Source organism: Scomber japonicus, chromosome 6 (genome assembly GCF_027409825.1).
Source record: "Scomber japonicus isolate fScoJap1 chromosome 6, fScoJap1.pri, whole genome shotgun sequence".
Taxonomy (NCBI): domain Eukaryota; kingdom Metazoa; phylum Chordata; class Actinopteri; order Scombriformes; family Scombridae; genus Scomber; species Scomber japonicus.
In genome coordinates this window covers 20,314,016-20,329,384 of record NC_070583.1, presented here as the reverse complement: position 1 = coordinate 20,329,384, position 15,369 = coordinate 20,314,016, and the positions used below count along the sequence as shown (strand labels likewise).

General features: G+C 39.4%; 1 protein-coding gene and 1 non-coding gene across 2 annotated transcripts; one reads left to right on the top strand and one right to left on the bottom strand.

Moving 5' to 3' along the window:
• Nucleotides 1-913: 913 nt before the first annotated feature.
• On the bottom strand, nucleotides 914-986 carry trnak-uuu (transfer RNA lysine (anticodon UUU)). Its single transcript has one exon. It is a non-coding gene; the product is annotated as a tRNA-Lys (tRNA).
• Nucleotides 987-1,847: 861 nt separating this feature from the next.
• Nucleotides 1,848-6,481, top strand: nek3 (NIMA related kinase 3). The gene is made up of 13 exons (XM_053320985.1): nucleotides 1,848-1,995; nucleotides 2,348-2,441; nucleotides 2,561-2,658; nucleotides 2,747-2,830; nucleotides 3,177-3,244; nucleotides 3,334-3,420; nucleotides 4,328-4,382; nucleotides 4,627-4,827; nucleotides 5,122-5,236; nucleotides 5,438-5,605; nucleotides 5,692-5,823; nucleotides 5,944-6,061; nucleotides 6,393-6,481. Exons 1-13 carry the CDS (start codon nucleotides 1,879-1,881, stop codon nucleotides 6,457-6,459), a joined length of 1,404 nt encoding a protein of 467 aa, XP_053176960.1. The 5' UTR covers nucleotides 1,848-1,878; the 3' UTR covers nucleotides 6,460-6,481.
• Nucleotides 6,482-15,369: the final 8,888 nt, after the last annotated feature.

Here is a 15,369-nt window from a genome sequence, read left to right as displayed (position 1 = left end):
TTCAGGAGCTGTATATAGACAAACACCTCATTATTGCCTCCATATTTTTCTTTTGGAAGACTATTTGCTGATATGTGCAACCAGAGCCCTGCCAGAGAGCAAAAAAAAGATTGAGTATTAAAATTCCTGAGGTATAAACAGATGTAATACATGACAAGCTGGTTATAAATCAGGTGGTTTCCCTGAAGTAAAATGAAATCAATATTATTAAATCTATGCAAGAACAACACAAAATGTGATGTATTTGTTTAATGGCTGATACTAGACAATGAACTGAGTACTCCAATTTGACAAAACTATTGACATAAATTGTAGTAGAAACGATTCTGCTTTACCTGTAGCTGTATATTTTACTTTTAGTTACACCTTTAAAAAGTTATTATAATGCATTATAACATGATTATAATTGTATTTCCGCTATGAGAAGTCTAATAATCCATGCAAATAAATGTTTATGACCAATTTATGATACTTAACCTTATAAATCATTAAAAAACCTTCATAATGATTATTTTTATAAAGCATTATGAATATTTATGAGTGCTTATAATGAATACAGTGCTATAAGCAGATTTTAACACATTACAAGTATGTTTTATGAGCGTCATAGAAATTACACACGCTTTGTTTTAAAAGCAAGGTTGAGGTTGGGGGAATTAGGATTCATGACCTCGGTATTTGCATTCATACATTTTTTAAAACAGTACTATGAATTGCAAATTAAGATCACATAATTTGTTATAAATTGGATAATCGGCATAAACTTCATATTTGCAGTTTAGTGGCCTTCTGACGAGGAAGGTTGCATTATTTTATATGTCGTAACTTGAACCCTTTTCTTTGTGAAGCGATGTTCTAAAGTTACTTAATGTGTTTCGGCACGTAGCACTTTAAGATTAGTCAAAACATCGATCGCCCGAACAGGGACTTGAACCCTGGACCCTCAGATTAAAAGTCTGATGCTCTACCGACTGAGCTATCCGGGCTCTGCGAAATCCCGACGTGGTACGTTTACTCAAAGGTGTCCTGTCGGGTGTTTTTCTGTTGTGGAAATATTGTAGACTTTGTGACAGACTGCTCGATTACTTTTCCCATCATGGCCACATTTCACCTTGACCTCTCTATCACCAACACAGGAGTTGTCTAGACTATTAAGTACATCTTGCTTTTGAGCTGCAGGAGGCACTTGCCAGAAAAAAAGGGCAGCATTATGAACACACATCCCTCAGTGTATTGCTGACATTATGGCGAACATGGAAAACATATAGAAGGAGGCAGCGGCAGCCACATCCCCACATGTATTATACAAAGCGCTGGGAGACTGAATTACTCCATTATAACATGAAGCCACTAGAGTACTTAGTTCTCGGTGGGGTGCGGGGAGGTCCTTGAGGAGCTTCCAGGGGATCCTCAGCAAATGTATTTTCATTATAATCCCATCCATAAGTAAAACAATGACAAAATATATTATAGGCCTACATTTTAAAATAAAACATGCAAAAGTAGCTATCTTAGCTCAGTGGTCCAATTGGGGTCAGTTTGACATGAACAAGTTTGGGAACCACTGGCCCACAGAGTAACAGGTTAATGCAACACTCTAGTGGTCATTAGGAAAGGTTAGGGCAGGCTCAATTTGGGTTTTAATCTGCCGCCATCTAGCGGCAGTGCGCGGAGGTACAGGTGAGGCCTCGCTGACGTCATTCAATAATAAGGAAGTAGCGGACGAGCAGGTAGAAGATTTCTATCAGAGTTGTCTTTTATGTACTGTATATAGACTCAATAGACTTTAAAACAAGAAGACCTAACACTGAAGTCTCTCTGTCTCAGTCTCTCTGATCCCATGTGGTCCCTCTTCTTTGTGGGTTATAAAGGAGCTCTATGGAGAGATACACAGTCCACAAAGTCATAGGTGAAGGATCTTTCGGTCGGGCTTTGTTAGTCCAATGTAAATCCACTAAGAAGAAATATGTGGTCAAGGAAATCCAGCTGCCGAAGGTAGGTATGCAAATAAAGATGTAGGCTACCTTACTGTAGCTTTATCCTCACCTGGAACAGGTAACAGGACATGAACTGCATCCCCCCATGCAAAAAGACATTCTTAAAAAAAAAAAAAAGGGGGATGACACATAAATGATGTTGGATTTGTACTATACGCTCTGTAGAAAAAGCACATTGCTGCAGATTACATTTGAATCCAACCTGTTATGTTAGCCTGGGGTTGGATATATGGAAATGTTATTTGCAGTGTGCTGATAACATACCAGATTGTTGCCCACGCAGAGCTGTGGAAGCTGTTTGTTTTGCATAATAGAGAAATGCAGTTGTGTTTTTATTTGCATTTTTATAGAATCAGTCCAAATTTGAGAGCACCAGGAGAGAAGCCGTCCTCCTGTCCAAACTGAAGCATCCCAATATTGTGGCCTTCTGGGAGGCATTTGAAGGTAGTTATTCACGCACACTAGGCTACTCCTTTTAAAACTCATTACACCACATTTTGGTCTCTTGTATTAGTTATTATAATTTGGATTGCACAATAGCCAATGTGATTGTGTTTGTTCAGCTGATGACCTCCTGTGTATTGTGATGGAGTACTGCGGTGGAGGAGACCTGCTTCAGAGGATCCAGCAACAGAAAACTGTGCAGTTTTCTGTTGATGATGTAGGTCTTGACTATCTGCAACCATTTTCACAACTCAATGTCACTGTTTGTTCTCTTTTTAAATTTTGTTTTATTCATTTTTTTCCAGATCTTGAAGTGGTTTTCACAAATGTGTGCTGGTGCAAAACATATCCATGATAAGCGGGTTTTGCACAGAGATCTGAAGTCTAAGGTATGGTAGTCTCTAGACATAATGGTTCTTATTTACATGTTAATGGTTTTGCTGTGGGAAACGTATGTTGAACAGGCTTTACAAGCTCATGAGGAAGATCAGATTTTCTTTTTGTTTGTTCTCTGATTCAGTACAAGAGGTCAATCAAGTTGTTTATTGGTTGGTTGCTTGGTGATAGAATCTCAGTGTGAGTGCTGTGCAGTGAAATGAGCAATGTTGATAGTGCTGATTGCGATAAGATCACAACATTATTTCTCACTTATGCGTCATATCATCATATTCTCATGGTTGGCTGCTCTTATTTTTGCTTCATGCTAAGTCATCACTCTTTCATTTCCTTACACAGAACATTTTCCTGACAGATAATGGGACAATCAAGCTCGGGGACTTTGGCTCAGCATGTATTCTGAACAGGTACAAGAAGAGAAAGTCAGCAGTTTTCTTTAAGTTAATGCACTTTTAATTTGCTGCAGTTACATTTTCAAATTTCAATTGTGTTTCAGCTCAAAGGCTTATGCTCATGCATATGTTGGGACCCCATATTATGTCGCTCCAGAAATCTGGGACAACAAGCCATACAACAATAAGAGGTATACTAACATGTCTGTTGGGTTGGTTCCTCCATTTGATATGGCACGATAAGATAAAATGAAGCTCTAATGACTTTGGGTCAATATCCATGTGGTGTAATTGGGTAACTGTAACAGGAAGTATTAATTGCTAAGGCAAGAGTCTAAACCTTTTACAATATATAGCAACATAAAAAAACAGAGGCTGCATGAATAAAATTTGATGCACAAAATACACTACAAAGAGCTATATGCATACAGACAGTGCTCAGGTCTGTGGAGGTGAATTGAAGAAAGCTACACACCTATATGTATGTCATTGTTTACTCATGTTTCCAACATATCCACAGAATTTGCAAACAGGGATGTGTGTAAAACCCCTTGGAGAGATTAAATATATGTACAGAAATATGACAATATAATGCACATAATATGAGTATTACTTTAGAGAGTGAATGCAGGAAATGTGTTACGTGGCTCACAATGAGAGAGGTACTTTCTCTATTGTTTCCTGGTAAAGTTAACACATCACTGTTCGGTCTAAAAAATTCTCATTTGCCTGTGGGAACCTGAGACTTGAGTGTTGGTTGTCAAATGGACAACAGACAAACTTTTGAATTAAATAAACAACCAAAAATCAACATGATCTCACCTACGTTTTCATGTTTGCTTACAGTTTTAGCTTTGATTTTTCTGATGATATAACTTGTGAGTGCAGTGCTTTTCAGTAGCCAGCGATGTCAATAGGAGTGCCAGTAAATGCACCAACAATGAAAAGTTTTAAAAACAGTGCCTGTTCTCAGCTGAGTTCTCAGCTCAACAGAGATTATATAATTCATGTGTGGGTCAGTTGGTCTTTCCCTGTGCCAGTACATGACATATGTCTGTTGTAAATAAATAACTGTCTGTATATTTATCTGTTCTGCAGTGATGTGTGGTCTCTGGGCTGTGTTCTCTACGAGCTCTGCACCCTGCGACACCCGGTACTTCCCCTCCCTTCACTCTCCATGTACCACAGGTTTGGGGCCCAGGCCTCTCTCCAAATATTGTCAATGAATCATTGTATAAAATACTTCTGCTTTACAGCAAGTGACTGCAAAACCTTTGTTTGGATATGAGGGAAGCTAAGTTTTTATGAACTGCTGGATTTTTTTAATGGCTTTAATGTTTCGGTGTGGTTTGTGCTCCTAGAGATCTTCACGTCTCACATCTCGCTCTTGTGTTCAGTTCCAGGCGCCCAGCTGGAAGAGCCTGATTTTTAAGGTGTGTCGGGGTACGTACCCTCCCCTGCCAAATCACCTGCCTTATGAGCTGCAGTATTTGGTCAAGCAGATGTTTAAGACAAATCCAAAAGACAGGCCGTCCCTGCACACCATCCTCACTTCTCACCGTGTTTCCAGACTGCTGCGCACACATCTGCCCCCCCAGGTAAAAACACAGTCACAACCTGTGGACCTAAATTGCACTTCACTATGGTTGAGTGAGCTCCCTACAAGGTGATAGTCACTTAAACAGTTGAACATGAATTAATTTTATGGTGGTCCATTTATCAGAACGACATACTGTCACGGCATGGTGTCAAAGTGAGAATTTAAACTCTTACACAACCTCCCCAGCTGCGGTGACCCTATGTGGAATCTGACCTTTGACAAGCAACTGTTAGTTCAGATGGCCGTAGAGCTCATGTTATGTGTTTGATTTACTACATTGAATCTTTTACAGGCGATAGAGGCGGAGGAACATGGAAGGCGTTCCGGGCGATGGAACAGAGAAGAGGGAAAAAAGGTGGTCAGTGTTCTGGGAGAGAAGAGCTTAATGAAAACATCAACATTTGAAGGTAGCATCAAAGTTACATCAAAGTTACAAAGTTACCAAGTTACCAATCATGAAAACAAGGCTAAACAAGGTTATGTGCTGCAATTCTGGGAGAATTACATAATTGATTTTTTTTTTGAAGACTAGTATAAATTTACATTAAAATTAGAGCCATTTTCAATGTTTAAAAAGAAGAATTATAATAAGTAACCCTTTACCCCAGGCATGGAGTCAGATGAGGTGTCCTGTGAAAGCAAAGAGCCCGACCCTCGAAAGCAGTGGGCTGCTGAGCCATCGGACTCTGTGCTGCAGATGTTGGCCAATGCCAGCCTCATCTCATCTGACAGCATGGCATCAACCGGCCAGACCATCACAGGTTCTACTGCTAAAAGTATGCAACAGCAGCATACATATACAGAAAGTTTGGAGGCTAAAATATGCAATCAGAATGTATCAGTTATATCCCTGTTGGTCTAGGTGCGTCAGAGGAGCCAGAGAACAGCAAGCAGAGGAGAAGATGGGAGAAAGATCCTCCCGAGAGGCTTCTGAGCGCATTGGAGAAGGCTGGAATTAGCCGAGCCTTCAGCACCTTTTTAATCCACAGAGGAGGTCTGATATCTAAATGCATTATTATTAGAAGCTACTTTGCTGCAGCGCACAACAAACTAGCCGAACTTGTGCGGTAGATTATATAACAGCCCTTTTTGGTGTTGTGGTTCCTATTATCAGCTGACAATCCTTTGGTTGGACCCCTCTCCCAGCCACAAGGTGACGACATTGATGGCCTGAAACAGGAAGTGTTGCTAGACGAGGACCGCCTGCATCCACGCTCTGATGACGAGGACACGTGAGTAAAGCTGACAGTTCATTCTATTTAACACAACATTACCAAGGAGGAACATAGTCCGTGACTCTCTATTCAGTGCATAAACAGAATAAAAAGGTCAAATGTGGGCTGTACAGCAAATGATGAAAAAGCAAATATCACAGCACCTGGCAAAATAAACACGGTTCACATCAAGGTTCACATTAAACATTCATATGTACAAAGTAGAGTGTTGCGTGACTCTCCGTTGGGTATCTGTTGAATGTACGGAATGTACTTGGTTTATATTAATTATATATGTGATAACCTATATGAAAACAAAGTTATAATGTACTGTGTGTCCTCTTCACAGGGACTTTGAGGAAGAATCTTCATGTGACTGGATAGATGAAGTTGAGAAAATGTTTTCAGAACACTAAAGCCACGTTCATTCAGAGCCTATACAATCACATTCACCAAGATCATTTCACTTGACTCGGCTTTTACATCAGGTTGAAACCAAGTATACACATCTAGTTAACCTCAGAGTTTTTCATATTGTGTTTTTCAATCTCTGCACTGCTTTTTGTGTCACACAGTTGTATATGGCTGCAACAAAAACACTAAGATTTGACTTGAATATTGTTCAACTTGTTATAAAAACCTTTTTTACATAAAGATATTTGAGTTGTGTGTGCGTGCTTTGTCTCTCATTTGATTAGAACATCTGCTGTGCACTACTCAGGTTACCAATGATAACATTCCCATTTGATTGAGGTCTGGAAGCTCCTCTTTGGCTTGTCGGGAAAACAGGAAATATTAGGCCCAGAGCAGCTGGGTCTCCGTGGGGTCACACCACTTTGAGCCTGCCTGCACATTTTGATGTCCACTTCCTCTGCAATATCAAACGTAGACTAAACATGTTCAGTTGTTGATATTCTGTCTTTTTTATTCCTTTCTTGGCAAGGCGCTGACAAACCATACATCTGGTCCCTGTAGCTGTTATTTTTAATTTGCTCTGACCACAATGGAGCAGACACAAAGAGATTGCAATGCAGTCCCACATACAATTAATATGATGAGTGATGACATACCACTAGGTGGAGTTGAGATCTGTGGTGTGAAGTCATGTGAGGAGAAATAGTAAGAGAGGCTACATACAAGTAAGAGACAAAGAAAAGATATAATTATGTCTTTTGATACTAAATTGTAGATGAGCTTTTGACTGACAAATGTTTCAGACATTAATCTTAAACAGTTTTTCATTAATCTGTGTTCAAATTGAAATTTGTTGGTTATTAATTTTTTTAAAAATGCAAGATGAAAATCTCTCCCTCACCCTGCTTATATGTGAATATAAGGCACTATGTTGTCGGTTATTGGCACCATAAATACCTCCTAAGATAAAGAAACGAGTAGAGCCTGTTCCTCTTTTTATTTTTACAAATTAGAGGCTTGACAGAAGCAAACAATAGTTTAACCTCACATTTGGCAGCAATAAAACAAAAGCCAAGCCTCGCCCATGGCAGTTTGGACTCGACAGGATATAGATACTACAGACCCTTGAGTCAATAAACCATAATGATGCTGATTCACCCACACACACCAGGGATGGATTATCCTGCTACCAGTTCCTGCAGTGGCATTGGCTGCCAGGACGACTCCATGATTAGAGTCTTATGCCAGATGTGTTTTATTGAGGAAACCCAGTGCTGCAGTTCAGCCCTTATCTTGAAGCCACACTGGGGTCCAGGGATCATTCTCCAGCCCCCCGCGTTTTATTATTACTATTCAGAAATTTCCCCTGTACCACCATGTTTAGTAAAGCTACAGATAAAGTGTAAAGTACAGCAGCCGAGCTAGAACACCATCATGTGTGTGTCCTGTAGATAGGAGGGTCTCCCAGATCAGAATTGTGTGGATATACAGACTCTACAGCTGTGTCTCTTGTAGTGATATAGCTAAATATGCTACCCATATTTTCTTTTCATTGCCCACATGGGCCTTCATCCCTGTCGTGTTGTTGGTGTTTTGTTTGGTTGACTTTCTCTTTCTTATTGATGCCTCTAATGGGAAAAAAAGAAAAAGAAATTCATTATATTGTCTAATAAAACACCATAAAATAGAGCCTTTCTGACACAATCTCAACATAAAACTGAACATTATAAATTTCACAAAGACAAGGCAAGGCAAGTTGGTTGTTTTTTAAGTGTTCCTGTTATTTTGTACATGCCTTTTTTACAGCAAGGGAAGACTGATTCCTTTCAAAAAATCCTGACTGAACAATTTCATGAAGTTGTTCTCCTGAAAATATACAACCATGCAAGCAGATGAACAGGGACTTCCTCTTCCAGGAAGGATGTGAAGTCTGTTGTATCTCAATGGCTAAAAATGGGTAAAAACACCCCAGATATTTCTCTTTGAATGAATTCCACATTTGAGTTCTTACACTCACGGTGAACAGCAGAGTGAATAGGTCAAAGTGTAAACATAACTTTCCTTTTATATCAAACTGATGATACAACTCTGAAACTGACTATAAACAGTGAAGCGTAACATGACATCACTCAGTTCATCTCTGCTGCACTTTTGTTGACAAGTACAAGAAAACCACAATGCATTGTGTGCAAACAGATCAGTGGAACTAAGGCACTGTGTGATGTAGCGTTTCCTCTCTCGCTATCCCTGTTCGTCTTGCTTTGCAGTCTTAGTTTGCTTAAAACACGATTCAGTACATCCTGTATTTCAGCATTGAGTCACAGCGAGGTTGCATCTGTAGACACTGCTCGGACATCTAATCTGAAGTGCTTCATTGATTTTCTTCCGCTCATCCTGGTGACCTGATAGCAAACAATCAAGTAACTTCCCCTCTTATCAAATGATGCACAAAAGGCCTTTCATTTTGTCTTTTCAGGAGATTGTCCATACACCTCGACCCTCTGCTTCTGTCATCAACCCTGATGAAATATTGATGCTTGTTATCCGTGACAATCTCCGTTCCCCTTTTTGTCCGTCCGTCTTGTTTTTGTGGAGTGCCCCTAGTTTCACTCAGGAAGAGCTCTGCAGATGCAAGATGACCCAGTGATCTCTGTCTGGCTACCGATGCTTAGAAAGTCTTCTTTCAATTTTCTTACTCGGAACAAACAAACTGTTTTTTTGGGGGGGAGGTTTTACAATTCCAGCACTTTTATAAATATGTTTAGCTGTATTACTTTCTGCGCTCTAATAAAGTTTTTAGTAGACATTATAGCCTCCCTGCTATCGACACACAGTGAGGGAAACAATGAAATCTGCTACCATGACTCATCCAGTAAGGAGAAGGGCTATTTATTTTTCATGGGGAGCAGTTCTTCCTGTTAATAACAAAGCACTTAGGCGGTGGAGTTGGGAGTCTCTTTGCAACTATAAATATGGGAGCTGTCATTGTTATGATTATTTTGGGCCCTCTGCAGTGACCCTCCATTGTCTGCTGCTAGTGTTTTGTTGCTCTGTATCAGACAATAGAGACTGGCGAGGCCAAGCAGGGTTTGTCGTGGAACAGTACAGTTCATCAGGCATTCAGAGTAAAAAGGTCAGTTAAATTTGGAACCCCTGGGTCATGTGAAGTGGGACTCAATAGATATCGTCGGACAATTTACAGTTTTACACACTACTATTGTTTGTGGCTCACATGCTAATGGGCCCATCCACCTTTAGGCAGAGTCACAAGCTCAGACAACAGTTTCAGCAGAGCCTCTAAAAACTTTCCTCTTGTAGTTTACCTACATGCACTTTACTAAAATTTACTGATCCTTGGATTTAAATACAATAAATTTGATCTTTTTTTGCATTTTCATGTAAGATGTGAAGTTGTGAAGGTTATCTGATCCTTTTTCATAAAGGCACCGATCTGAATATCTGAAGAAATATTTTCCCTCTCATAGATTATACAGACTAGATTTGCGTGGTATTGGCAGCAACAAGATATCAGATTCTTTCTTTTTTTTTTAGCCATTTACCCCTTTAGTCCAGATTAAAATAATTCAATTCAATGGAATAAAACAGCTGGATGGATTTTATATGAGATTTTGTACATTGTTGGTGCTCAAAGGGTGAATCCGACTGGCTTTGGTGATTCTCTGACATGAGGTAGACAGTTTTGGCTTTTTGTGAAATATACCCTATTAATAGCTACATAGCTACCCTCTTAGTATACTCAAAGCACTTCTGTGCTTAAATATAGCCTCACAGAGCCATAACCAGACATAATTTGTGAGTATATGATGTTCTGATCTAATAGTGAAAGTTCAGACTATGTCTCATACGTAATTTGAACTCTTGGATTTACAGGTTCATGGCTTCTTATCGCTTTTTGTTTCAGAATGAAAAGCGTGAGAATGTAAGCTCCAGTTACCTTATTGCTTCACTGATCTACTCAGTCATCTAAACATGAACCTCATGCTAGACAAGATTCTCCCCCACCGTATGCTTTAGCTGCTCTTCTGCTGTTATCAGTGATATCTATCATGTCTTCTTTTTTAAATGTATTTTTGCAAAAGCATGATGTCAGATTTTGGTTTGGATATCTGTTCCAGAGAAACTTCAAAAATGAACACTTCCTCAGCGAAGACGCCTACAGACAACTTATAGCTTTCTTGTGAGATTGAAAATGAAAGCTTGTTTAACAATTAAAAATAACATTGTTGCCCAGACATATTTATCTGTCTTTAAACAAGCACATGTGAGGGAGGCAGTTTAATCAATTTTGACTCCGAGGAAATTTCAGTTTCATTAATTTACAAAATGAGTTAGACACTGATTGATTCAAGATTACAATTGCTTGATATGCAACACATGAAAACAAGGGATACTACAGCAGTCCAGGCTCCAGAATAAATTAAATCACTCAGTCTTGTGATTCTGTGTAGTGGCGCAGTTAGTTTATATCTCAGTGAGCAATCTAAAACTGTGCATACACACTGCAGAAGTTCAAACAAGACAGACTGATCAGTGATGGGTTCATGTTTGATCTCTTTATCAGCCACTTGGACTTTCCAAGCACAAACGACACTGTTTACATCACTGGAAAGTTTCACACAGTGAAGACCTATGAATACACTGTCCCGTAATAGTGCTGATTGATTTAATCAAACAATAATGTTACATGTTTTAGCCCCTGCACTAAAATACATTTACTTTATATTATTATTGTTGAAAATATTGAAAACCAAGCTTCAGTGTTTCACATTGTTTCACATCTCATGTATTTTGTCAGCCATCGATTTCCATTCATTTCTGTTTAGCATGGAAATCATTCGGCATACTCTTGAAGCTTAAAATTGACTGTAAAGTCATGTAATCTATCACAGTTGATGTCGAGTCTGCAATAATTATAACATTGCATAATCGTGGCAGGGTAAAGATAAAAGAGCTGAAGACAAAGTCTATATGTTAAAAATCTTAAACTCTGCATCATTGTTTGCAAAGAGGTCAATTTAAACACAGTCAGTTTATAGTGATGAAATATCATATAAATGAACTGATCAATTGATCATCATAAAATGGTGGTACCTCTGTGTGAACTGGTATTAGCTTGTTCTTATCTGTCTGTTGCATGGGTCTAATTGTGTGGTTTGTTTTGGGGCAATGCAGATAACCTCGGGGGTATCAATGAGCCGTGTCCTTCCCTTAGGCCAGAGTGTCAATAAATTGGAGATGTCTCTCCACGACCCTGGCTCCCTTCTCCAGTTCAAAAGGATGTGGAGGTCATATTTAAAACATGCCATCTTCAAGTTTGAGCAGGAACTTGCAGTGTTCTTTGGGGTGGCGCAATCCATCTTTAGAAACTATAAAATAAACAACAACCATGATTAAATACTGCTAAGACTGTCAGAATGGGTTAAGCAGATGAGGACATATCCTTCCTGAGGAATTAGACAATGATTTAAAGAGAAAAGGAGACAGAATTGTATTTAAGACAAGAAGGAAAGTATTGTGTTGTCTGAGAAGCTTTGTGGAAATTCCTCATCGAGAACACACTGACCTCGGGTCTGACCTGTAAGCGTCAGCTTTTATGTGTGGCTATGCTGTGAAGTGTGCTATGGACATTTGTTTATGAGTCTGTGCTGTAGTTGTACTGGGGCCCAGGTATCACTAATACTTACATGTACTTAGTAGAGCTGCTCTGTAAAACTTGATAGGTGGATTTCAGGCTTCAGTGTAAGTTTTGCTGATCAGCTCTATATTTACTGTATAGTTAAATTAACATTTTAGGGTTGTTTTTAAAAAACAACAACCCAAAAACATTTATTCATTATACAGTCAACAAGTAAATAAAGATTTAACATTGCTCACAAGCCACCATATGAAGGTCATAACTTTACAAAATGTGGCAAAAAATGCCCAATTATGACACTGATAAGTTTGTTCATTGTGTTTGACCAGATCTGCTCTTGGTTGTAACTAATGAATCCTATAAAAAAGATTGTCTAATGCTCTTGGTTGTTGTGTGGTGTGTCCCAGTGACCTTTCCTTTCTCTCATGAGACTGTCAGTCGGACCAGTGGGCTGTCCTCTCTGGTTAGAAGTTGTTCCTACAGGAGTGGATTAATGTCTTTACATTGACTGGCCAGACACTGATTAAATGCCCAGAAGGATTCCCACAGAGGGAAACCCCAACCTGTTCCATCAAGCAGAATGCACGTAATCATGGTGCTTTTTTCCCCTCAATGCAAAGTTGAAACACTCAGGCAGAAGATTGGTAACTCACATATATGTATTGGAGGTACAGACAACCTGCAGTTTATAACTCTTTGATAGATGTGGTGAGGTGTGGTGGGGTGGGGTGTTTCCAGGGAAGAAATATGTCCCGGAAACATGAGTGTGCCTGTGTGTATACAATTTGAGCATTTATGAGTGTGTATGGGGATTCCCGGCATGATTCACGGAATGGATTTTATCAGAACTGTTACCGTTCCTCGCACAAATCACTTCACAGTTCAACACAAAGCCACACAAACACACAAAATGAAAGAAGATAACCGCTAAATTCCCAAAAATAGTATAGTACTAAATAAACTTTACTCATCCTCAGCACAGGAAATTCTAGGCTCCTAATTGACTCTCCCACATGCTCCTGTCATCATTTTCAGGCACAAACAAGCTCTGAATTCTTGCCTTAAGGTTAATACTCATCCGGTCAATGAAGAGAAGAACAATGACAGGCATTGTCAAAGTAGTTAAAATGCCCAAATTTCATTTCCTGGCTGCATTTCTGTAATCTATATGACACCAATGTGAGCTTTCCTGCTCTGAACAGGATGGACTCGTTGCTTTCTGCATACCTGCTTTTGAAAACATCATCATATGCCAATAAAGGGAGTGTTTTATCAGCATGTTGTTTATGCTTTCTGTTTCATTCCAAAGATGTTATGCAACTGAGAGCTGATCTGGTCAAATAACTCCTCCAGGGGTTGATAAGGACTGTTTATGGTTCAAGGCGACAGGGAGTTAGGGAGGATTACATGTGACTGGTTGGTGCAGTTATTTAGCTTACCTCCCTCCTTGCAGACACTGAGCTCCTTCCACCACTGGTTATTGGTTCAGTGATGTCTCTTATTTTGGAATGAGTAAGACTGTTGTGCTAGCACAAGCAAGATCCTTCTTTTTGTCTAACCACATGCTGACAAATGATTACTTAACACGATGTTCTGTCTCCCGTATTGTGTGTTTTTATTGCCTTCTCTTTCCCAGTCAGGAAAGTTGCCTTGCAAGCAAGTAATCTGACCCCCTTGAGGATGACTTTTTTTTAAATAGAGCAATAATAATACTTGTTTACCCCAAAACCAAGGTGGGACTGTAAATACCATAGATGTGGAGTAATTGTGGGAAAAAAAATTTAGATATCTAAATTGTCTTAGGCCATATCAGGGTAATGACAGCAATTTCCTCCTAAATTTATTCTCTGAGCGAGGTGGGGAAAATGGTTCATTATCCTCTACAGGGACCCCCTTCCCCCTAGCTCCATTTAGTGGGATAGGCTCTTACCATGTCATGTGATCCAGAGTTGTGGAGTGAGTCTGTGGACGAGAACCTCACCCTGATCTCCAACATCTACCCCACAAAACCTCATCTTCCCCGAAAACACACACTTTTTGAGGTCCCTGTCAATGTCCCAGCAGAAATGACTCCTGACACAAGTTCTTAACACACCAGATGATCTCCAGTCTGTTCGGAGAGACTGAACTTCAAAGTGCACATTTAGAGAAAACATGCTGGGATTACCACATGGGAATATGAACCTAAAGCTATAAATTAAAGTCCATATCCGGACTTGTTTTTGTCTCTGGTAAGACTTAAAAGATGATACTGACTGTGATGACCCTGATGAAGACAGCTCATCAGCCAAAACACTGGTTTTGTTTTGTGTGACCTCAGGGCTTTCCAGCAATAATTTTAAAATGATTTATTTATATTAAGATTTATGCAAAAAAAGTAGACAAAAATACTAGATATCAAATCCCCTTTGAATGTCATAACCTTAGAATTAGAAATGTTTATGAGTGTGAAATTTTCATATTTTCTTTGCATCACTGACAGTAAAATTTCACAGATCCTTGGCCCACCTTGTACTTTGATGCATGCATCCATCTAAAATTACTAGAGCAATGCAGAACGTATGTGACGACAAGCAGTGCAGCGTCTGTGTTTTCTCACTCTGCAGCCTGCTGGGAAGGAGAGGTCAGGCTGATTAGATAACTGTTGTGTATGCAAAGGAGCCTGCTGGGCTCACGTGAGGGGTCTGAACCTTGATACAGAAAACTTATACAAACATAATGTACACACACAAATGTCATGTTATTGGCATTAAGCAACATGCACATTGTCAAATGGTAACATTTCAGAAACTTCTACTTACACAAGACACTGCTTTTGAGGAAGATGCTGGCTGTTTTTCAGAGATGATGAGAAAAGAGTTATGTTGTTTCCCTTATTTCATTAAATTCAATTTTCTCTTGGTGCATAATTACAGATGAAAATTTTAGATAATCAATGTTTTTACATAGCTAAAGTACAATTAAATTGTTCCTCTCTGTCTCTGCCCTGACCTTTAGCCCAGATGACAACAGCCATGCACACTTTGAGGTAAGATAAAGGTTATATCTGTCTGTATACGCAACCTGGAGGCTGCTTGACTTATTCAGACTGTTATTCACAATGATTAATCGACAATGTGTAGTTTTCTTCTTGAATTGAGTCACTGGGATGCAAATTCTAGGGTGATGGTCAGTAAGCATGTGGCCAAGTTGCAGCTTATAAACTGAAGATGCCACTTTGAGATGACTTTCAGTGCAGATGACGTGAGCTGCTATA

What these genes read in the sequence shown, in the direction of transcription:
- nek3 (XM_053320985.1), top strand. Translation starts at nt 1,879, where the DNA reads ATGGAGAGATACACAGTCCACAAAGTCATAGGTGAAGGATCTTTCGGT. An exon ending in TCTGCACCCTGCGACACCCG is followed by an intron (nt 4,383 to 4,626) that starts GTACTTCCCCTC and finishes TCTTGTGTTCAG; the next exon opens with TTCCAGGCGCCCAGCTGGAA. An exon ending in CACAGGTTCTACTGCTAAAA is followed by an intron (nt 5,606 to 5,691) that starts GTATGCAACAGC and finishes CTGTTGGTCTAG; the next exon opens with GTGCGTCAGAGGAGCCAGAG.